The sequence below is a fragment of the Mauremys mutica genome, chromosome 1, assembly GCF_020497125.1.
Source record: "Mauremys mutica isolate MM-2020 ecotype Southern chromosome 1, ASM2049712v1, whole genome shotgun sequence".
Taxonomy (NCBI): Eukaryota; Metazoa; Chordata; order Testudines; family Geoemydidae; genus Mauremys; species Mauremys mutica.
Genome location: NC_059072.1, coordinates 247,892,603 through 247,916,921, shown reverse-complemented (window position 1 = coordinate 247,916,921; position 24,319 = coordinate 247,892,603). Strand labels below are relative to the sequence as shown.

The window sequence follows — 24,319 nt, the reverse complement described above, 5'->3', positions numbered from 1 at the left end:
TAAATGGAGAGGGAAAGGAATATCTCGAATTAAACGTTTTCTTCAGAGTTCTTTTTATGATTGAATCATTATTGATCTGATGGCAAATGATTTAACAATCATAAATGTGTTGTATAATGGGGGTTTATAGCCCCCTGGTGCCTTCCCTCTGTGCAGTAGAGCTGGAGTCATTCTGTGGGGCTGGAGGCTTCTGGTATGGATTTTGACTGTCTAATGAAATTATAGGATCCATGGGACTAGAACCCAAATCTGTAGAGGCCGGGACAGCTGAGAGTCCCACATCACCACAAAGAGGCTATGCAGGACCCCATCTAAGAAGCACTGAGGAGATTAGGTGGCACCGGAAGTACTGCCCAAAGGGTCCAGAGCAGGGATCTGCAACCTTTGGCCCGCAGCCCACCAGGGTAAGCCCCCCGGTGGGCCAGGCCAGTTTATTTACCTGCTGCATCCACAGGTTTGGCTGATCGCAGCTCCCACTGGCCACGGTTCCCTGTTCCAGGCCAATGGGGGATGCGGGAAGCAGCAGCAAGCACATCCCTTGGCCTGCGTCACTTCTCACAGCCCCCATTGGCCTGGAGCAGTGAACCGCAGCCAGTGGGAGCTGCGATCAGCCGAATCTGGCGGGCCACGGGCCAAAGTTTGCCGATCCCTGATCCAGAGCAACACCTCCCTTCAGCCTTCTGGTTGACCCATGCTCTCTATTTAACCCTGGTGCCCTGGGAACTTGTCTGGGCAAACACACAAACTTCTGGTCTGCTATGACTCCTGACCACACCTTGCTTTCCTGACTTCTGCTACCTGATTCCAGCTCAGTAACCACCTCTGATCTCCTGTCTCTGACCCCAATTCTTGCCTATCAATCCCAGTTCTAGCAGTTACTCTGATCCCCGCTTGCTATCAACTTGTGAACACCAGTCCAGCTGTGACTGCCAGGCCAGACTGCCTATACGCCTGTCCCTGAAAGAAATTCACCCCTGTGCAGAGGCCTATGTGCCAGTAAAATCCCACTTAAGTGTCTATTTTGAGGTCTTAAGAAGGATTTAAGAGGTTGATAGACCTTGTGCTGGCCCATTCCACAGCAATGAACTTCACCCCCAGTTAGAATGACTCCTTTTCTTGTTATGATTATGTCAAACTTATACAATATTAACAAGATACCATAGCTGCAATTTTCTTTTAAAGCCTATAGAAATTGTACCTCTCCCTCAGCACATTTTCTGTCGCACAGCCATTGTTATAAAGGCCTGATCATTTGTGCAGGTGAATAATTTTATAGATGTGAATAGTTTCACTGGGAGACAATTGGACTGTTTATGTCATAAGATTCCTCACTTGCTTGTGTGTTTGTAAGATCAAGGCTTAAATGATAAAGTTAAATAAACTCATTGATTTTATTCAGAAACAAATAGTAGTGGTGGTTTTGGTTCAGTTTAATTTGGTTGTTTTCATTTTTTTTCCAACTCTACCATTTTCAGCAGAACATTTCCCACTTCACTCCCTGACATTCAATAGCATGGTATGTCCCTATAACATTTCTGAGCAGAAAACAAAAAACAAAGAGTGTGACATTTCCTTAATACTTACAGATGCTTTCCCTCTGTAACTCTGCCCTGTTTGTATGTTATATCAATGTAAGTGTCATTTGCTAGCCACGTCACAAACGTGTGAAAATGTTTACTCGAGCCAATAAATACTTTACATGGAAGGATCAGTTTGGAGCCTGTTTAAAAAGAAATAAGAAAAAGAAAACATTCACAGATGTATTAGCACGTACTGTTTCGCATAATGAAAACTCCCACAGAAAGAGTTGGTAAACTCCCTACATACACTGAGCATGGGTTTCTCTTTTGGCTTTGTACGTAGCCTTGAAAAGTAGAGAATTTTTGTCCAATTAGCCATTCTTGGAAGCTATCCCCAATATTGAGAGACTAACTGATTATCTATTTTTTCCATACATTAGTTGGTAACATTTGCTCTAACCACATTACTCAGAAGACAAGTCCACATTCCAGTGGCACGAAGCTTTGAGACACTGCAGTTCCTGTGTGTCAAGGGAATGATTTACAGCTCAGGAAAAACCTGACGAGCCAGCAGTGTAACATCATTCGCAGCTGGACTGTCTGCTTGAGGCAAGCCTGTTAAAACCGGACATCAAATACAAAGAGGGGCCTCCAAAGATAGGCAAACACCACTGTGCAAAAATTAGAACCTTTGCAAGAATAATAGCACAATGTACCTTCACCAGGATGCACCTACTTTATATTAAAAATATAGAGCCCAATGAAACACCTAGTTTAATCATTTATACTTGTGTGGAGTGGGTGCAAAGTGAGTGCAAAACCCTGAGGTAGACAAGGGAGGAATTCCCATTTGCTATTAGTTTTAGGCAATAGAAGGTGCCAGGCAGTGCATAATCAAACTCATAGAGCAAAACTTCATGTTTAATATAGAGTAAGATAGCCTATTAAAATATATGCTGGACTGGGGGGGGTGGGGCGCAGTAAAGGAAAGAGTGCTTAACATTCATGTCATAAAATAATCTATAAGGAAATGACACTGAGACCATACCAATCTGCGCTGTAATTAGTGACCAGAGTGGCTCAGAAGTTACAGTTCAAATGTCATGGGCAAGGAAATCATTTCTTCCCCAAGAAAGCCACGCGGGCCCGTCAAAGCTACCACATACCCTAGATCCTTTTTACAGAATGCAGAGCAGGGAAAGTTACTGATAGAAAGGATAAACTCGTCCAACATTCTAAGGATCCTGGAATTGCTTTACTAACTATTAAAACATATTGTCACTTTTTTTAGTAACGTCTACTGGAAAACAATGTGTGATACTTTTAAAGAGAACAAATGAAAATCTCCACACGGCAGATCCTCAGCTGGTATAAATCAAAGTCAGTGGAGCTGAATATATCCTATATGCTCTTGCTTTTGGAAACAAGTGAATAATTATTGGCCTTACCAAGAACAGCTAATGTAGTCTTCTGATCTGGATATACAATCACTGGACCAAATCTCTTTTCTTGTTCTGCCAGGATTGAGAGAATAGTCATGGAGAGTGCAATAGACAATTTAATAGACTTACAAGAACCACAAATAGAAGTGTGCCATTTTTATTGCTTTTATTCCACTGTAAAGCATTTTGTGATACCTTCATCAAGCAGAACTGTGGTTTCAAGGGAAGGGACATAGGTTAGGGAACACTGTTACAGATGTGCTTAGGCTCAGGTCTTGATCCCAAAAGCACTGGCGCACGGTGGGGAGCTTAAAGATAGATGTGAGCAAGTGGGAAATAGCTGCAAGATTAGGCACCAGACATACAGCACTTTCTGCTGAGCAATAAGTCTCAAGCTCCCAGCACATCCGCTCCCAAACTCAGAAGAGCACAGAGTGAAAAATGCATGAGTTGTGAGCAGAGGATGCAAGCATGTGAGGAGTCAAGAGATCAAGAATGAGCCTCCGCATCCAAATGAAACCCTTAGCAGCGTGCTTCCCTTTTAAACTTTGCTCCTGCTATTAGGTAGCGGTATTCTGGCAGCCCTGAAGCACCATTTTCATTAATGCACTGTTTCTTCTGCACAACTTGTCCTGCTTGTCCCTTTTAACATTATGTTTATATGCACGACCACTGCATGGGTTCTGTCCAAAGGCTGAACACTACAATAAGAAGCCATTTACTGAAGAACTGCTTCTATGCAGATTACCCACACCATTCTGCAGTCAGGTATGAGAGATTAAATTGCAGACCGCAGTCTGACAGGCACTACTCAAGCAAGGAAGAGTTGAAGGATTTGAGCCATTTGCAGCGTCAATAGAATAAATACAGAGTCATGTTTCTTGGTCTTCGCATATTCTGAACAAGGTACATGTAACACTCCTGCCCTCTGTTGTTTGTGTTGTGTACTGACAGCCATCGTGTGTGTTTGTTTCAGTGCAGCAGGCAAAGCAATTTGTACCATTTTACAAAAGAGAAAGTGAAATGAATGTCTTTTCCCACCATTCCCTATTAGTTAAACTAAATATTATATTTCCTAAGCCCTCTGAAGATGTTTGCATTGACTCTTGTGACAAATTATTCAGTTTAATAACTACAGGCACTTTCAACATATGGTTCTACCGCCCAGAAATGTGCTGCTTAATCCCAGGGCTGGTTCAACTGTTAGCCAAACAAAGAGCTGAACTGAACAGTGCCTGGAGTTGTCAGGGAAAACTGTTTTGGACCATTATTACAAGTAAGCAGAATGCATGCTGCTCTGATGTTCCAGTTTTCCTGGCAGCTAACCAGCTTAATAGCATCACTTAATGTGAGTTCCCTTCTGCACATTTCATTGACAAAGACCATTCTGGCCAAATGTTTCGTTAAGTACTGTACCATCTCAAGTGGGAAGTATTTACCCAAAGTCCGTAGCTGAATAGTTCTGGTGATGTTATACTGTGTGCGTCCATAGAGAAAAGACATTTCACAGGTATAATAGCCAGAATCTTTTGATGACACAGAGCTGATGTAGAGAAAGTTTGTGCCTTTCAAGCTTTTGAATTTTTTATTGTCTTCATCCAAAGGTACAGAATCCTAGAGAAATAACAACAACCCCATGGTTAAAATAGGCCAGGGTGTGAAGAGACCTGGATTTGACTTTCTTTGTAACCATTGGGGAGGTTACTTATTCTCTTATCTAAGATTTTATATCACATTTATGATTACAGTATCTGAGCACCTCCATTTCCCTACCTATAAAATAGCAGAACAACACTTGTGCTACTTCAAGGGTGAGCATTGCAAAGCTGAATCCATCAATAATTGTAAAACGCTTTGCAGCCCACCAATGTGAGGCCCTATGCGAAGTGTGATGCATTGTTATTATTAACATATATTTTCAAATGCTGTTATCTTAAATTATGCATGTTGGCTAAAGAGAATATATAATGAGCTTCTTTCCAGAATCTCCCTACATACAATACAAGAACATCTTAGCGATCGTACATCTTCCCATGGCACCATATTATTTTCCCCTGCCAAGTCTTGCAAGATGTGACATGTTGCCAAGCTGTTATCACCGATACTCTGTTGAGCTTTGCTAGCAACAAGTGTGTGCTTTCCCACTGCGGACAGGCCTGTTTTTTCCTGACAGCCATGCTATTAATCCAGCTGTAGAGCTGAACTTTATGTTACCTAGGCAAATAAACTATAGCATGTTTCTCAGATAAAAGCTGGACAGGGAAACTTTGCTAGAATGATTTCAATCCCAGTAAAAATGATGCCTTGTAAAACCAGCCTCATGACCTATGCTCGTTATTTGCTGTACCACTAGGTACTGCAGAATTTCAAACTGTACAGAAGAGACTTCTGGACAAAAATGATTATTGCTATTGATTTGTGATGCCTTAAAACAAGAGCATGGTAAATAAGTAATGCATTTTGCACAGTCCCAGCATGCAACCAGCAAGCCACAGGAACTTCTCCCATAAAAGAAGATGGAGAGAAGGTGAGGCAGTGCCTGGGTTAGGCAAACTCTAAAACAGCTCAGCTTCTAGTTCATGTTTCATGTTCCTAAAAGTTCACCATTCAGGGCTTCAGTCAGTCACCTGCAGGGGTCAAGTAGGGATGTTCCCTCCCTTCCCCTCTCCCCCCATGTATTCTGGGTTGTTGTTTTTTCTGTCTCCTTCCTCTGAAGCCTGAGAGGGGGCCACAGCTAGAGCTGAGACACTGGACAGGGTGGGTTGATGCTCTGAGGTGGTACCAAGTATCCTCTCTCAGGTACTTGGCTGACTGGTTCGTGCTCACATGCTCAGCATCGCCCTATCCTGAACGAGAAAGAAAGTTTCCCACAGGTCAGATTAGTAGGGACCTTGCATTTTTTGCCTTTCTCAGCAGCACAAGGCCTGGGTCACTTGCCAGGATTAGCTAGTTCTCTCTCACTTGTTCAATTCTCTGCCACTGCAGGAGCCTTAGGCATTGGGTGCACCTTGTTCCCACCTATTCTCTGCCTGTGGCATATTATCATCTAAATCTGTGGACGGTAACCCTTTAGACTAATTTCAGTTGTTGGGTTTATTGTGCAGGTGCTGAGTGATGGTGGTCGCCTGTGAGACATAGGCCAGACTAGATGATCAGATGGTCCCTTCTGGCGTCAAACTCTATGACTCTTTAGAAGAGGTGAAAGTTCTACCTTGTACCATTTTAGCTCCAAGTCTGTTTCCTTTTGTATGAAATCCCCCAGATCAGGGCAAACAAGTTTTCCAGAAGTGAACGTGAAGAGAATTTGATTATAGGAAATCTCATGAACAGCAGTTTTCTCAGTAACTGTTAGGTGAATGGAGACATCAGCACAGTAAGAGGAATTCCTGCAAGCATATGAAGGACAGGTGTTAACAGGTGTGCACCACACAGAAAGGGCAGGGGAATGGCATACATTTAATGCTTGTGCAAGGTGCTTGATCGACAGCCCTAGACACCAAAGTCCTCTGCTTACCAACAGAACCAACACAGCATGGTCAGTACAAGCTTCCTCATACTGTCCTGCTGCCATGACTCAATTCTGAGGTGAGAGAGGCCACTTTAGCTGCCATGCGCCTTCAATCTATAGCCTCTATTCTAATGTTATAAATAATCCTTTCAAAATACAGAGAAGAGTCTCATTTCTCTTCATAATGACCAGAAGTCATTCAGCCAGAACTCCAAGGTCAGACTTCACCTGTTATTTCTTTCCACTGGGGCCAGACAGCTTGTATTAAATTTTGGTAGCTCTGTGACTGCAGGGATAGTTTGACCATGTTATGTCTTTCTTGCCATCAACAGATTCAGATTACATCTGGGAATACTTCAGTCAGCACAAAGGCTGCATTGTCAGAGCTTAAAGTAGGGGGCTGATAGTCAGGACTGGTAGGTTCTAATCTCTACTCGGTGACCTTGGACAGGTCAGTTAACCTCTTTGTACCTTGCTTTCTCTCCGTAGCTGGTTTCTGGTAAGTCAAGTCTGAGTCAATACTAGGTCACGAGCAGGGATTCTGGGAAGTTACCAGTGTTGTTTTTGGAAGAATGAAAGCTTTTTGGTGGTGGGTTGTTTATTTTAAAATTCAAGCTTTTCCTTTGGAACACTGTGTTTGTTGCATTCACTGAGGCAATCTCCCCCTGCTAGCCCCGCTTTGAAGGGAAAAAAGAAAGAATGTATCCTGCTGAACAGCAGCAGCTCTGATGTGAACTGTGTGCTTTTGCACCCATACGCGTCAATAAGATCTTAATTGTACCATGCAGGTGTTGGTGCCTATCAGGGACAATCTAAGCAACAAATATGAAATCTGAGTTAGAGCACTTATTAAAAATATGGCGGCTGCTGTTTTATTACTGACAGGCATTTATAGAGTGACAGGTGTACATAGTACTTTACAAAACCTAGACAAAAAGACACCTTCTCTGCTTTGAAGTGTTTATAGTATTTAGTATCTCCTTCCAATTTGACCCAATGGGGCTTTTGTTTATGTAAGTTTCAAAGCAGGACTTTCCAGACAAACTATATCTACTGGCACCTTATAGACTAACAGATGTATTGGAGCACGAGCTTTCGTGGGTGAATATCCACTTCGTCGGATGCATGTGGGTATTTACCCATGAAAGCTTATGCTTCAATACATCTGTTAGTCTATAAGGTGCCACAGGACTCTTTGCTGCTTTTACAGATCCAGACTAACACGGCTACCCCTCTGATATATATCTATTGGATAGATAGATAGGGATTCTCTCTGTCCATCATTTTAGTTCCCAGTCTTATGTCCATTGTAACAATTGCATAGTGGCAGTTTGCTTCCAACCCAGAAGACTGAACAAAAGAGCTATTTGCCCATTGTTGCTTTAAGCAGAATTACTTTATCATAAAATACCTGTCAAGTATTGTTCTGTAAGTTCACAACCCCAGCAAGTTTACCTGTGAGACCCTAATCTTGCAAAACACTTAAGTGAATTTGCTTTAACTTTATGCATAGGGATTAGTGCCATTGATATAAAAGGTCTGCAAACGCTTGCAAGACTGGGACCTATTCTTTTGCAATGCTCAGGCTCTCACATTCACCCACTGCTGTCTGTTGCTGCATACATAACTGCTAACATTGTTATAATATCATTACAGTGTTGTACATATAGCTCTAATCCATAATAATTGCTAATCAGTTTGAAATTACCAGTCAGTAGCAAAATAATTGCTAATCAGGCGGAGGTGGAGATCTGTAATAGTTTGCAAATATCCTCATTTCACAGTGTACTGAAAAATATGGTAAATTCCTTAATGGTGGTTTGCAAGAGGAAAATTATGTTTGCTTGTTTGTGCTTTACCGCTCCTTTATAAAGACAGTTTCAAATATTTACATTTTTAAACTCTGTCTGTTTCTTACATTATAAATCTCAGGTGCTAGCTTTGTAGTGGAGGACTGAATGGAGGATAGGAGAACTGGATCAGGATGGTGGCAGATATAGCTTTTAAGAGTCAGAAAGAATCACGGTTCAACCTATTGTGATGTCTCTGCTGATGGATTCTCTGCTCCAGACATTCAAGCAGCACCACCAGATTCTGGATCCTTCCTTGAACGTGAAAGTTTCTTTTAAATTTGTAAACCTTCCAAGTGTGACTGTGGCAAGAGGCTAGAGTCACAAAGGGATTTCAGCTTTGGGACATTCAGTGTCACCACCCCTAACTTTTAGGCACCTAGAAATCATTGTGATTCAAAAGCCTGAGTTCAGCTCTCACCAGCATGCTAGGCAACTCTCTGCCTAAAGATAGTCATTGGAGATGCCCAGGAGAGGTGTGCATCCTAAGCCCCACCCCTCTCAGGGAATTCAGCAGGCACCTATCTCTGCTTGGGATTCTCATGTGTGATCCATTTCTTGGAGGTAGGGTGCCTCTTGCAAGAAGAGCGGGGGTGGGGGGAGATGCAGTTAGCTGCCCAAGTCCCTTTGTGCCTTGGTCTTCCCTGAAGGTTGGAAAAGTCTCAGCTCAAGTTTCAGCCTAGTTTGATGTAATTATTTTACTCTAGCTGTCCAGTCCTATAAAGGGTCTTCCTGCAAAATCAAGGAGATCAAGACTTAATATTTTTAATGTAAAACAGAGCAGAAAAAATAGGGGAAATAATTCTGAAGCCCTCTCTATGGTATAATCAAAATTACAAATATATATTTACTTCATAAACTTTACTACAGGGATCCAAAGCCCACTGAAGATAGTGGGAGTCTTTCATGAACTTCACAGAGCTTTGGATCAAGCCAATAACGTCTTTTAGGCACAGTCAAGTAGTTTAATGGACTGGATTTTTATTGAAATGCCTACCTTCGAGTGCAGATATATTGTCCGGAGTCTTCTAACGATGCTGGTAAAAACCAAAGAGCATCACCTTGTGCCCAAATTCTTCGTTCCTCATCTCCTCCTTGGTTCATCGGTTTTGAATCATTCTTAGACCATGTCAGATTACATGGATGGTTGGAAAAGTCCAAGTGTTTGTATTCAGAGGAAGGGCATTTCAGGATCACAGGTTCTCCTTTCAGTGCAAAGTAGTGTTTGAAATACGTGGTGTGATCCTGGCAGTTTTCTACATAAACCGGTGAAATTGTTTCATTAGTGTCTCACTTAAAAAAAAATACAGGTAGGAAAACAAATGCTCTAGCCCGAATCTTTGATATGAGTTTTGCCATTACCTGTGCTTTCCACACGCTGGATTCTGAAGGCAGAGGCATCCACTATGTATGTACAGATAAACAGGAGCCCAGCCATCTTCTTCCAGGGGAAACAGAAAAGAGAAAAATGGGGAACAGCATCTTGAAACCTGCAGGCAAGAAGATCACATGTATAACAATACACAAGATAATATAAGTGCTCTGCATCACCTCACATCGTACAATATATTTTAACGGCTAACTGCTCTTGCCCTATCACCCTTTGCCCCTTTGTAGTGCCCACCCTACATAAAATCTATCCCTATATAGTTTTTGAGATAGTGGTCATTGGACTGTGTGGACTAACGAGAACAACAACTCAGCAGCTTTTCTTTGTATTCAGTTTCTTTTGGAATCTGGACCAGTAGCAGGGTACACTTCAGTTGGGGTTGAATCCTAACCTACAGGATGGATTCAGACTGGTTCTCAAATATCTCTGGTTATATCAATTGATGACCAGAAATAAAGGTCTCATCCCAGTTACACAGAAACTATCCTGAAGAGCATCTGAAACTACAGAAGCCCCAAAATAAGATTGTTTTAAGCAATGGGCTTCAGGAGACTAAAGTGACATATACTGCAAATACTGGCAGGAACTGATGCTTCGTGAGCCTCTGTCATCCCTGCAAGGGGGTGGTGATGATGTATGGCTTCCGAGCTAATGCACTGCTACAGGCTGGGGAGTGACTGGCTAAGCAGCAGTTCTGCAGAAAAGGACCTGGGGATTACAGTGCATGAGAAGCTGGATATGAGTCAACAGTGTGCACTTGTTGCCAAGAAGGCTAACGGCATATGGGGCTGCATTAGTAGGAGCACTGCCAGTAGATCAAGGGAAGTGATTATTCCCTTCTAGTCGGCACTGGTGAGGCCACATCTTGAGTATTGTGTCCAGTTTTGGGCCCCCCACTACAGATGTGGACAAATTGGAGAGCGTCCAGTGGAGGGCAAGGAAAATTATTAGAGGGCTGGTGCACATAACTTATGAGGAGAGGCTGAGGGTACTGGAGTTGTTTTGTCTGCAGAAGAGAAAAGTGAGGGGGAATTTAATAGCAGCCTTCAGCTACCTGCAGTGGGGTTCCAAAGAGGCTAGAACTAGACTGTTCTCAGTGGTGGCAGATGACAGAACAAGGAGTAATGGTCTCAAGTTGCAGTGGGGGAGGTCTAGATTGGATATTAGGAAAAACTATTTCACTAGGAGGGTGGTGAAGCACTGGAATGGGTTACTTAGGGAGGTGGTGGAATCTCCATCCTTAGAAGTTTTTAAGGTCAGGCTTGACAAAGCCCTGGCTGGGATGATTTAGTTGGGGGTTGGTCCTGCTTTGAGCAGGGAGTTGGACTAGATGACCTCCTGAGGTCCCTTCCAACCCTGAGATTCTGTGATTCTATAATTAACACTGATGGGAGAGTTGACAGGTCCATGTACCATGTTGTGCAGGTGGATGATGGCTGTATAAACCTTGTATAATTCCCATCACTGTAAACTCTCATAAGAGACCGTTAGTAGCATAGGTGGCAGGTTATATACATTTGCGGTGCTCGGGCTCCAGGAATATTCAGGGCTGGGGGCCCTGCTCCAGCAATATTTGGAGCTGGATCTCTCCCCCGGCCCTGCCTGGATTGGGCCCCGGCCCCCGCGGGCCTCCCCCCCCCCGGCCGCATCCCTGCCTGGAGCAGGTCCCAGCCTCCGCCTGCCACCCCTCCCCCTGCGTGTCCTCCCCTCGGCCGCTCCGCGTCCCTGCCTGACAGAAAGCAGCCCGCACCTCTCCCCTGCCTGCTCTGTGCTGCCGGAGTAGAGCGACTCCCGGCAGAACTGCTGTCTGCTGCCCCAGGGTCCTAGCGCCTGCCCTCCACAGTTGGCAAGGGAGGCTGCCCTTACCCTGCCCTTCCGCCCTAGCCCTTAGCCTCTCCAACGCCCCAAACCCTCATCCCCAGCCAGAGCCCTCATTCCCCCGCACCCTAATCCTCAGCCCCAGCCAGAACCCTCATCCCCTCGCACCCTAATCCTCTGCCCCAGCCAGAGCCTTCATCCCCCCGCACCCTAATCCTCAGCCCCAGCCAGAGCCCTCATCCCCCCGCACCCTAATCCTCAGCCCCATCCCTGAGCCACCCCCGCAGCATGAATCTCTCATCCTCAGCCCCACAGCCCTCACCCCTGCACTCCCTCCTATCCCCAAACTCCCTCCCAGAGGGTGCACCCCCTCTCCCTTCCCACACACCCCTTCCCACCCCCAAACTCTCTCCCAGAGCCTGCACCCCTCACCCCTTCCAATGCCCCCAACCCCAGCCCAGAGCCTGCACCCAAACTCCGTCCCAAAGCCTGCACCCCTCACCCCCTCCTGCACACCCACCCCCTACCCCAGCCCGGAGCCTGCACCCAGCACCCAAACTCCATCCCAAAGCCTGCACCCTGCACCCCTCCTGCACCCTAATCCCCAGCCCAGGATCTGCACCCCAGATCTCCCCCCCTAACTCCCTCCCAGAGCCTTAGGCAGGTGGGGGTGGAGTTCTGGGTGGTGGGTTCTGGGCACCACCAAAATTTCTACAAACTTGCCACCCATGGTTAGTAGAAAGAAAGACAAAATAAAATCCTGGTTAAAAGTAACACTGCCGCAGAGAGGAGAGGGTAAATACTAAAAACCGAACCGCTTTGCATAAATTGAGATTATTGGGATGCCAGTGGAGAGAGACTTTCAAAGTCTTTTGAATGGGAAAACATCTCCTGTTAATTTGTTCGGTCTAACTGTTTGGGAGGCTCCTCTCTGCATAGAAAAGTGCTAGCAGGTCTCAACACACTGTAGAGATAAAAATAGCATCTCAAGAGGGAGTGTTAGGGTAAGTCTACACTGCAATAGAAGATCTGCAGCATGGCCGCTGCAAGGCATGCAACTCTGTATGATTTACATACCTAATTTGCACGAGTGCACACAACACATGAATTGGCCAGGATATCACTGGCACCAGACAGAGGGCAGGAGTGAGTAGTGGTCAAAAAAATACATTTAGAAAAAGTTTAGTGTTAGCCAAACAGGCAAAGAAGAAAAGTCTCTTAGGGGAAAGTGAAATATGAATAACAGGTTTCAGAGAGGTAGCCGTGTTAGTCTGTATCAGCAAAAAGAACAAGGAGTCTCTAAGGTGCCACAAGGACTAACAAATTTATTCGGCAAAGATCTGCATGCTTAAACTTTTGGTACATCTGGGACCTGGCTAGCTTTGATCCAGTCCACCTTTAGTAAACAGAAACCTCTAATCTGCACTGGTTCAACTAAAAAAAAAAAAAAAAAAAGAATTGTTACACCCTAGGCATGTGGGCAAGACCCACTAGACAGACACCTGGGAACAAATTCTCAGTAGTAACTCAGAGCCCTCCATATTTAGTGTCCCATCTCTGGCTGTTGGAGAGATTTGCTAATAGCAATCACAGCTGGGCAATATGCCATTGCTGGCAATCTCATCATCCATCCCTTCCATAAACTCATCAAGCTCAATCTTAAAACAAGTTAGTTTTTTTGCCCTCCCTACTTCCTTCCTCTGACTTGTGGCATGATAGAGTCTGGCTGAAATATCACATAGATACATTAGCTTTGTCATTCTTTTCATTTCATAAGACCCATACAACTTGCCACAGAATTCTGCAGTTCCTACAGCTTTGGTGGAACAACCCCTCATAACAGCAAACATGAAAATGATGAGTCAACATTTTTAGGGGCTTCATCCTAGTCTTCATTTGGGACATAAAACTTGGCCGTCAAATCACATGCACATCCAAGTTGTTGGGTGTTCAATCTGTGTGCCAATGGGTTTTCAGCATGAAAATTACCATTGATGCATACAAATAATCATGAGCAAACCCACATACAAAGTTCCACTTCCACAAATAGAAACTGAGCCAGAGACAGAAGAAGGAATTTAAAATAGAATGGATATGCTTCACTGCCAATCATTCATTAGCCACAATACATGCTGATTTAGCAAGGGAAAGGTGTAGTCTCTCTGTGCATATATGCTAATGCTACAGGACTGTTTCTTCTCTCACACCAGTTTTAAACTGGTATAACTCCACTGATTTCAGTAGAGTTCTTCTTGATTAACACTGTACACACACAATATAGAATAGACACATAATATACATATAGTATACAATTCACAGCCATTCTGTGTTTAACTAGAAATGTGCTACACACACACACACACACATACACATGCTATATACACAGATACACTTACACACATATACACTTAACAGTGTTACTTCCCTGGATACCAAGGAGAATCACCTTGAATTCTCTCCAAAAGAAAAAAAAGACACACTTTTCCTGGTACACACATCATATTCATACACAGACATAAATAGGCTTCGTCTACTTATGTTGCCAATCTGTTTATTCAGCTTTTCTCCTTTCTACTAGCTCAGTTTAGCTAACGACTGCTGGTTTGACTATAACCATGCATTTTCAAGGTAGGGCTATTTGCCTTCTTCACAGGGTTGACAAAAACAAAATTCAATGAAGAAATACTGTATTATTGCAAACATCTCAACATCTTCTCTGGTTTTTTGGAAGGGGCCAGGGAGCTGTTGAATTAACAGTTCCTAAGATACACCTGACATCCTACAGCAAAGTTCTCTCTCTCTCGCCTTTTGATTATTTGCATGATGAAAATATTTTGCTGCTTTGTTCACCTATTTACGATCCCTCTATTTTGCTGTCCAGCAGTCTCCACAAACTTGTTTTTTCCAGATGACATTTCCCTCCCATTTACTTACCTCTGATTCTGCATTCTTTTGCCCAGTGGATTCTCCTGTGGAGCTGTAGGCAAGGCTTTCACGTAGCATTGGAAGGTCCTAGTAGATGGCTTTATATGCAACTCAATACACAACGGAAATGCTTTCACATTGAGCAATCAGCTATGTGTCAGAACCAAAAACTTTTTTGGATGCACCTTTCTCATTCCAAAGAGTGAGAATGAGAGAGAAAAGGGGGCAGGGGGAAAGAGGGGAGATTTCCCAACAGGGGAAATGACTGCTGCTAAATATGTTACTGTGTTTCCCTTTTTGTGACGAACAATAATTTACTTATGTCCTGTTGATGGTGAGTTCAGCTGACAGTTTTACTTCCTAATTTACCACAAAAATACATAATGTATTTAATAACCGAAGAGTTGATGATCTTTGCTTCTTTGTCTTCAGTAAGTTTTGTTATGGAACCCTAATGGACATTACTCCAAGCTCTGAGTTTTTCTGCTATTTGTGCTGCTTGAAATTTGTGAATCAAAAATGGGTAATTTTTTTCTTTGCCTACTTATTCCACAACATTGACAGTGGATTTTGTTTGTCACACTTTATGCCAAAGTTCTTGTTCTAAATGGTATATAAAGGGTTAACAAATGATGAATGGATTTCATAAGCATGTTCCAGAAGTGTAATAAGCATGTCAGCAGAAGATGTTTAGAGGGTTATAAGCTATGTCGATATTGTTCTAGGCCCTCCAAACAGGTCAGGTCAGGTCAATAAGGTTCTGTTCCAAAACTGGGGTGCCTAGGATGCCACAAGACAAATAATAATTAAAAATCATATCACAATTAACTATTTAAGACAACAATCATTTATTAACCCTTTATAAATCAGTTATAAATTGAACCTTAATATAAACTGTGACCATTTTGTTTATCTGTTCTCAGTGTATTGTATATTTCCATATGCAGGGTCTTAAAGTATTGCTTAAGAACTAGCCATTTGACTGATATTATGGTCAACCTGCTACTTTGAAAACAGAGTAGGGAAAACATCCTTGGTGAAATCTTTCCTCCACTGGCTGGCTTTAATCACTGGGGAAAACTGCTTCTGTGGATAGAGAGAGGACTTAAGTCTGCAGGCCTCACAACTAGACACCTCTCACCAGCATTAATTCAACTTACAATAAAAACAAATGACCAAGAACACTCCACACAATTATAAAGGGCACGCTACAAAACGTAGATTGTCTAGATTTATTATTTATTAAGCATGAACATGGGAAAGGAGCCAATTAAGGCTTCCTGATCCATTCCAGGGAACATATCCATTGGCTTTATGGCCCCTTTGCACCATTGTTTAAAGCAGAAAATCTGACCCCATAAATCAAAGAATTATGAAAGGAAGGAAAAAGTATTAGATCATAGCCCACCTTTGCCACTGCAGCACATAGGTCCTCTATCTAAGTACTATTAAAAATTATATAATTTTAATATAGGTCAAAGTTTGGGTTTATATTATATGACCAAAAAGAATGAGGAGTACTTGTGGCACCTTAGAGACTAACAAATTTATCTGGGCATAAGCTTTCGTGGGTTAAAGCTCACTTCATCGGAATGCATGCTGTGGAAAATACAGTAGGAAGATATATATATAGATAGATATAGATATATACACAAAGAACATGAAAAATGGGTGTTGCCATACCAACTCTAACGAGACAAATCAATTAAGGTGGGCTGTTATCAGCAGGAGAAAAAAAAAACTTTTGTAGTGATAATGAGGATGGCCTATTTCCAACAGTTGACAAGAAGGTGTGAGTAACAGTAGGGGGAAAATTAGCATGGGGAAATAGTTTTTACTTTGTGTAATAACCCATCCACCCCCAGTCTTTATTCAAGCCTAATTTAATGGTGTCCAGTTTGCAAATTAATTCCAGTTCTGCAGTTTCTCATTGGAGTCTCAGCCACATCAGAGGCTTGTTCACCTGCACATCTACCAATGTGATATATATGCCATCATGTGCCAGCAATGCCCCTCTAGCATGTACATTGGCCAAACCGGACAGTCTCTACGCAAAAGAATAAATGGCCACAAATCAGACGTCAAGAATTATAACATTCAAAAACCAGTCAGCAAACACTTCAACCTCCCTGGTCACTCAATTACAGACCTAAAAGTCTCAATACGCCAACAAAAATACTTCAAAAACAGACTCCAAGAAGAAACTGCAGAAGTGGAATTAATTTGATAACTGGACACCATTAAATTAGGCTTCAATAAAGACTGAGAGTGGATGGGTCATTACACAAAGTAAAAACTATTTCCCCATGCTAATTTCCCCCTACTGTTACTCCCACCTTCTTGTCAACTGTTTGAAATGGGCCATCCTGATTATCACTACAAAAGTTTGTTTTCTCCTGCTGATAATAGCCCACCTTAATTGATTAGTCTCGTTAGAGTTGGTATGGCAACACCCATTTTTCATGTTCTCTGTATATATCTTCCTACTGTATTTTCCACTGCATGCATCTGATGAAGTGGGCTTTAGCCCACGAAAGCTTATGCCCAAATAAATTTGTTAGTCTCTAAGGTGCCACAAGGACTCCTCATTCTTTCTGCTGATACAGACTAACACGGCTACCAATCTGAAACCTATTATATGACTGTCTTCCCTCACAAACAATACAGATTGGAGTCTCTTCTTGAAATCCGATAGGAGGATTTTACCCAGTTTTCACCAAGTGTTGAAAGAACAAACTCAATAGGAAAAGATAGTTGATTTCAACATAAGGGTGTGAGCCTGCCAAATGGCACAGACATATTCATTCCATTTAGTGAACACCTCCCCGCCTGAGGAATGGGGGCACCCCAAAAACTATATGCTACTTTCATACATTTTCAAGAAAAACATCAGATTCAATCAACCCCATTCTGAACTGGGTGAAATCTTCATATAATATTCCAAGAAGAGCCTCCTACCATTGTTATTTGCGAGGGAAGATGGTCATATAATATAAACCCAAACTTGAGCTACTCTAAAATTGTTATCGCATTTTTATAGCACCAACTAGAGAAACTATGTGGTGCAATGGCAAAGGGTGAACTATGATCCAATACTCTTTGCCTCCTTTCATAGTTCTTTTTTTCCTTTAATGTCAGTGGAGAATGACTGACTAAACTCATGCTCTCACCACTACATTCAAATATGATGTCTATAAAGGCTAAAAGTCCTGTTTAATATAGCTCAGGAGGAAATGAAAGATAAACCAAGTGTTTTTGGCAGTCTGGTGCTCTGAAAACCATGCCGTTTTGTGATGAGCTGTTACTGATATCACCCTCTAAAACAGAAATTGATGCAATCCTGATTCACACTCATAGACCATATTTAAGGAAGCCTGTGTAGTTCTGTGGTTTGGTTATACGTTACATTTATTTCACAGAAACCGATATGCCAGAACACAGCTGTACAATTCCTGGTTCTGATACAAGAATAAAGGTTTACTTATTCCCCACTTCTCCGCAAAGGTTTCTGTTTTCCCCCCTCTTGGCAGTGTGCAGTGTTATGCCTCTTTCAATCATGCTGACAGTTACATTAGGAACGATTTTTTTCCTTCACTAAAACATCAAATCAACTAAGAAACAACATTGTCATGGGTCTCACCCCCACTTGGAGCTGTTGGGTTCACAAGGTGGGGACCTGCATGGATCCTTTTAAACTTAAATTTTAGTTTAGATCTGGTAAAAGCTGCCACCACCCAATAAGGTACGTGTATTGGGACACAGTCCTTCCCCAAAATCCTTGGGGATCCCAAGAGCCCCAAATCCATGGAGTTCTTACACCTAGGAGAAATAAACCATTCCCCCCTGTTTCCTCCCCCCTCCCTTTTCCTAGGAGAGATACCGGGATCCAACTACAGAGGGATGCCTCCCTCCGCCCCTTTCCCTGAGAATCCACCCAAGGAAAGATCAACCAAGTTCTTAACAGAAAAGATTTATTAAAGAATAAAGAAAGTAACTTGTCTCTGTAATCCAAGATGGAACAATACACAGGGTCTAAACTTATTAATCTCTGGAGAGAATCCCCCCTCCTTTCTTTCTCAGTAAAAGCAAAGTAACAGCAAACAGAAATAAAGAATTTCCTTCAGCCAACACACAATTGCAAATGTAGAAATCAAATTATAAGACTAATCCGCCTTTCTAATTAATACTTACTATTGAATAGTAGGAACTACTCCAGGAGAACTTGGAGACATGTCTGGCCTCTCTTAGATCCAAAAAGAGAACTCTAACAAAGAACACAGACAAAGGTTTCCCTCCACAGAGATTTGAAATTATCTTGTCTCTGATTGGTCCTCTGGTCAGGTGGTCATCAGGTACTGCATGTTAACCCTTTACAGGTAAAAGAGACCTTAACCCTTAACTATCTGTTTATGACAAACATAAGCATCAAGTATTATGTAGAATTTGTGCAGTTCTTTACGTTTGAGGGTCTTCAAGTGCTTACAAAGTAGGAGAAGTATCACTATCCCATTTACAGATGGAGAAATTGAAGCGCAGGCACCAGGGAGGTTGAGCAACTATTGACTAAGTGGCAGAGACTGAATCCATTTCTCCTGCCTCTCAGTCCCATGGCGTCCCCACTGGCTCGGAGATTAGTGCTGAATGAATCAACAAGGAATTTCATTTAGATGGACATTTCTATTTATTATGCCATTCAGTTTTGCTGAGACAGCCTCATGTGATCAAATACAGAACAGAATTTCCTTGACTGGGAAAGCCATTGTGAATTAATGAATTTGGCAAGTTACTGAGTAAATACACACAAAGTAAATCAAGGCATCACAAAATGTTCTTTGTTTATTGATTTTGGCAACCCTAGATTAGTTTTAATTATTTACAGTGTATTAGTGAGGAGTACTGCATCACTAGTGGTCCACAGAGGGCTGGGGGAAAAGACGCTAATCAGCTCTAACAGCAACAGAACAGATGGGAAGGAGAAATGAAATAAAGAGCAGATGTAGATAGTGTGATTAGATGTCTTGAACTAAAGAAGGCTATAAATACATAAATACGTGCCTGGTATTGCTTTGCAACCTCAGCAGTTGCTGTAATTGCCACAGATAGTGTGTGGTCTTGACTGGGGAGAAGCATTGCTCCATGTGATCATGAATAGAGGGAGATGAATGATGAGACGCTCTTGGTTAAGATATGTAGCATATTTCGTTAAAGTAGTGATGGCTCAGTAATGGGTGGCACCACTACATCACTGCTTTAAATCTTTGCCTTTTCGGGGTGAATTATAAAGTGTGCATGTAATGGGGTGCAATGGGGTGTACCACTCACCGCTGGTTCACAACCCATAGCATGGCACCTCCTCCTGGTCACTCTGGGGATTAGCTCAAAGCCAACACCCCTGTCTGCAGTTTGCACACTGTCATTCTGTCTCTGGTCTGCAGCTCTTCTCATTCCAAGACCCGCAGTGGCTCCTTCGTGACTCAGTCCTCCAGCTGGGTCACTCAGTGTCTCCCCTTCTGGGGTAAAAGGTCCAACAGGGCCTATCTGCTGCCCCGTTTCTGGGCTCAGTTCCCAGGGCTTTGGCCACTCTACCTGTGAGCAGGACCCAGGCCCACCCACTACTCCAGATCCCAATCCAGGGACCTACAAATAGCAGCACCATCCTGCTTCCTTTAACTCCATTGTTGCTATTCCCTGGACCACTTCCCATGTATCTAGCTTCCCCCCAATCTGGGTTTGCTAGCCTACAAACACCATCCACTCAGGTAGTGACTGCAGTCTGTCTACAGTCTGCCCCTCTTCTGTTGCAGCTACCTGGTGTTACACAGGCCCCACCTCTTCCTGCCCAGCTGAGCCGGCTTTCACTCCCTGCTCCCTGGCTTCTCTTCCAGGTGCACCCTGTGGAGTTAATTAGCCTGTCTGGCCACCTTAACCCCTTTCACTCTTGTGTGCAGTGGACAACCCAACACAGTGCAGAATAGAAAAGTGCATATCAGCAAAGTTCTACTATCCTTTTATTCATCTGGGAGTCAAAAAGCTGCTGCCTGGCTGGAAATTGGCTATACATGGTCACATCTTAGCCAACAAAACTGTTTCAGAACCCATAGCATGGAGCAGGGGTCGGCAACCTCTGGCATGCGGCTCGCCAGGGTAAGCACCCTGGCAGGCTGGGCCAGTTTGTTTACCTGCTGCGTCAGCAGGTTCGGCCAACCGCGGCTCCCATTGGCCACGGTTCGCCGTCCCAGGCCAATGGGGGTGGCGGGAAGCCACGGCCAGCACATCCCTCGGCCTGCACCACTTCCCGCAGCCCCCATTGGCCTGGGACAGCAAACTGCGGCCAGTGGGAGCTGCGGTTGGCCGAACCTGCCAATGCAGCAGGTAAACAAACTGGCCCAGCCTGCCAGGGTGCTTACCCTGGCGAGCTGCATGCCAGAGGTTGCCAACTCCTGGCATGGAGACTTTTCTTCATCTTTCATAATAATATTTTACGTTCTCCACTTCTGCCCCTTCTTTCTTTCTGGAGTGGCTATGGGGAAAGAAGAATGACATTATCCCACTTTCTCTTTTCTATGTGCTGCAGTAGATACCACTCTTTGGTTTAGTGTACTAGACCCGAGTTAACACTTTGTCATCTTTACTACTAGGCAATCTGGGCTTTATATTGCATAAAGAAGAGCACAAAATGTCTAGCCCTAAATCACACTGGTCCACATTTCCACCCTATTTCTCAAATTCAGTGCTTTGGATTATCTTCTCCCTTAAAAACCAAAAACAACCATCACCAACCCCCCTTTTTATTCATTATTTCTTCATTGTTTTAATCCAAGGCTGGATTGGAGAGGCCATGGGCAGCTGCTAGCTCCACGGATGTAACACTAGAGGGCAGAACACAGAACTGTCTACGTCAAAACCACAAGCTTCCATCAGTGGAATGTATATAGGCAAACTAGGAGTTGGTCTATACTAGGAAAATGACCCATAGCTGACAATGCTTCTCACTTGCCCCAACTCATATTATTTATCTAGGGTGACCAGACAGCAAGTGTAAAAAATCGGGATGGGGTGGGGGGTAATAGGTGCCTATATAAGACAAACTCCCAAATATCGGGACTGTCCCTATAAAATCGGGACATCTGGTCACCCTACTATTTATCTAACTTTTAGCTGCTAGTATGGCTCTCATCATCACAGTTTGAGTGCTGCCCAAATATTGAAAGGAAACTGAACAATTTCTCGCATTTGCCTCCCTCCCTTCCCTGTGGGCAAAACCATAAGATGTACCCGCCTGTATTAAGTTGAGTCAGGTTTTTCAAGAGAAGTTGAATGATTCAGGAATGATGGCACTGAGATCCAGGGGATAAAAATAAATAGTGGGTATTATCTTTATAATAGCATTTATATTTACAGTAACTCATAATTTATTGCCTCAGTTGTGTGGTATCCATTTATATTCCATAAACTGTACACTGGCTTTTACTGATTATGAAAATAACTGATATTGTCAACAATGTAAAGCCTTGTCCCAGCTGTACTGAGGTTTTTTTTGGGCAAAAGTGGGATGCAGAGGAACATGTGGGGGGTGGCAGGGCTCAGGTTGGGAGCAGGCAGGGCTCAAGTGAGCAGCAACGCTTGCCCCATGGGGGCGGGGGGCAGGCCGGGCTCGGAGAAGTAGTGATGCCAGCCCCAGGCGGGGACGGGGGGATGGGTTCTGGCCAGCCCCATGCGGGGGGGAGGGAGGGGCTTGGGCAAACGGCTTGGGCTAGCCCCACGCCGTGTCCCATTTTCCCTTTCAGAGATATGGTCACCCTATTTAGCCATCACTGAAATGCAAGCATCTTTGTATTAAAACACAGCAGTACTTATAGCATACAGCAAACACAATACGTGAAAGGAAGAATACTATATCCAGTTGAAACTACAGGGAGACAGGAAATTATGCAGAGACTGTGTAATTATGTGCATTGGAACAACGATAACAAAATTGATTTTTTTTTTAAATAAACAAGTTTAGCAGATGGCTTAAACAAAAAAAAAGGATTTCAAAAGGCTTTGAAGAAAGAATTGCTGGAAAAAAACCACAGCTTTTGATGACTGATTTTTTAATGAAAGGTAAATATAATTGTTGACAATACTAGTTATTTTCATAAGCAGTAGCAGCCAGTGTACGATATATAGAATATGATAAGAGAAATGGGGGTGGGAGCTTGGGGGAAGGAGTGGAATGGGGGCGGGTTGCTTGCTACTGCAGGCGCCAGGCCCCCTGCTAACTCCCCAGGCCACCTTGGACCATGAAGGCACCTTCTTAGGGTGGACTGTGCCAATATAATGGGCAATATGATGGGGCTTCTGGCAGGGAGCATCGAATACCTGGTATGCATCATCACAGGTTTTTTAACAACACTAGCTGTCCTTATTAGAACAAATTACTTCCTTAGGCTACCATAATGATTCCCAAATCCTTTTCATTTAATTAGTTTATTTTTATTCAGGTTTTTTTTAAATGTGCTCATTAAAATAGCCCACAGTGCACAAACACATTGAAATGAATACAGCAGAAAAATAAAGAATAAACATACGCAACCTTCATTGTAAACAAACACAGGAGTCAAAAACAGGGCCTGGCTTGCTGCACCGCTGGATACCGTTGTCACCTGTCCCCCATAGTCCTCCTTCTTATCACTGTTCACAGCTGGGGCCCGTGACCGCCTGCTCCCCCAAAGTATCCCCAGGGCTCTTGGGATGGTGCTGGGGTCTATACAGAGGATGGCATGCAACTCTTTGTAAAATCAGCAAGTCTGCAGCTCCCACCAGAACGACTGTTAGGTTCCCCGTCCTTCTCGTATGCCTGCCGCAGCTCCTTGGCTTTCATGGAGCGCTGCTGCAGGTCCCTCTTGTAGTCCTTCTCCTCCATGCCCCAAGTGATCTGCTTGCAGATATTGCTGTTTCTATGCTGGATCAGCTACACTACAAAATTAAGCCTCTTCTCCACGCAGATCCAGAAAATCCAACACCTCCTGCCTACTCCAGGCAGGGGCACATCTGCAGCCTGTAGCTGGCATGGTCAGATGGACAGTTGCTAGGTAAGCTCTCCACATTGAGCAAACAGGAAAGGAATTTCAAAAATTCACGGGACTTTAAAAGGAGAGGGGCGTAAACCTGTGTGCCTGGCCACCAGGCAGTGGAGTTCAAAATGGTTCAAAACGAGGCATGGTGGGATGCCACCTGGAGGCCACTACAGTTAACGTAAGTAACATAGTGTTCACACTGACACTCCGTTAGCCTAACTACGCCTCTCGCAGAGGTGGAGTTATTAAGTTGGTGTAGTGAGCGAGTTATATCAGTGGGAGCTACATTTTAGAGTTGATGCTTACAGAGTTAGGTAGACGTAAGCTGCCTTGCATCGACCTAACTCTGTAGCGTAGCCCAGGCCTAAGGAATGAAGTTGGAGAGAGAGACAGAGCCCAAAAGTGGAGTTCACTACAGCTTGGCTGGTGAAATATGGCTTAACCAGAAAGGACTGTGCTTTAACCTTTATTTCTCAGTGCTAATCTAAAGCCTTCCAATGTGGCGTTCCACTTGACTAATAAATCCTACTCTTCTGAAAATGGTGTTTGGGGTATCACTACAAATACTGCCTGGGGTGCATTAGTCTCTAAAGAGTGGTCAAGTCTTTCCTAAGAGTCTCTCTCAGTTGGACTCCCCAAGCAGAGCGCTCAGTGTGAAGCAGGAGTGCTGAAGCCCAGTAGTTCAATCTAGGAGACAGTGAGGCTGCATAGCCAACCCTGAAGGAAGACTGAGACCCCTGAGGGGTTTGGAACACTAAAGGGGTTCCTCCAAGAGACTGTTTAAAAATGGGGTGTAGCACAGATCCT

General features: G+C 43.6%; 1 protein-coding gene across 1 annotated transcript in view; it reads right to left on the bottom strand.

Annotated features, from left to right (window-relative positions):
* The window catches only part of IL1R2 (interleukin 1 receptor type 2), a 41,237-nt gene that overhangs the window by 3,080 nt on the left and 13,838 nt on the right, over positions 1 to 24,319 (bottom strand). Inside the window, exons 2-7 of the mRNA XM_044987965.1 lie at positions 9,683 to 9,810; positions 9,318 to 9,576; positions 6,174 to 6,348; positions 4,402 to 4,576; positions 2,969 to 3,034; positions 1,585 to 1,720 (exon numbers count right to left, since the gene is read on the bottom strand). Coding sequence (XP_044843900.1) covers positions 1,585 to 1,720; positions 2,969 to 3,034; positions 4,402 to 4,576; positions 6,174 to 6,348; positions 9,318 to 9,576; positions 9,683 to 9,810 — 939 coding nt within the window. The remainder of the gene's footprint in view (positions 1 to 1,584; positions 1,721 to 2,968; positions 3,035 to 4,401; positions 4,577 to 6,173; positions 6,349 to 9,317; positions 9,577 to 9,682; positions 9,811 to 24,319) is intronic.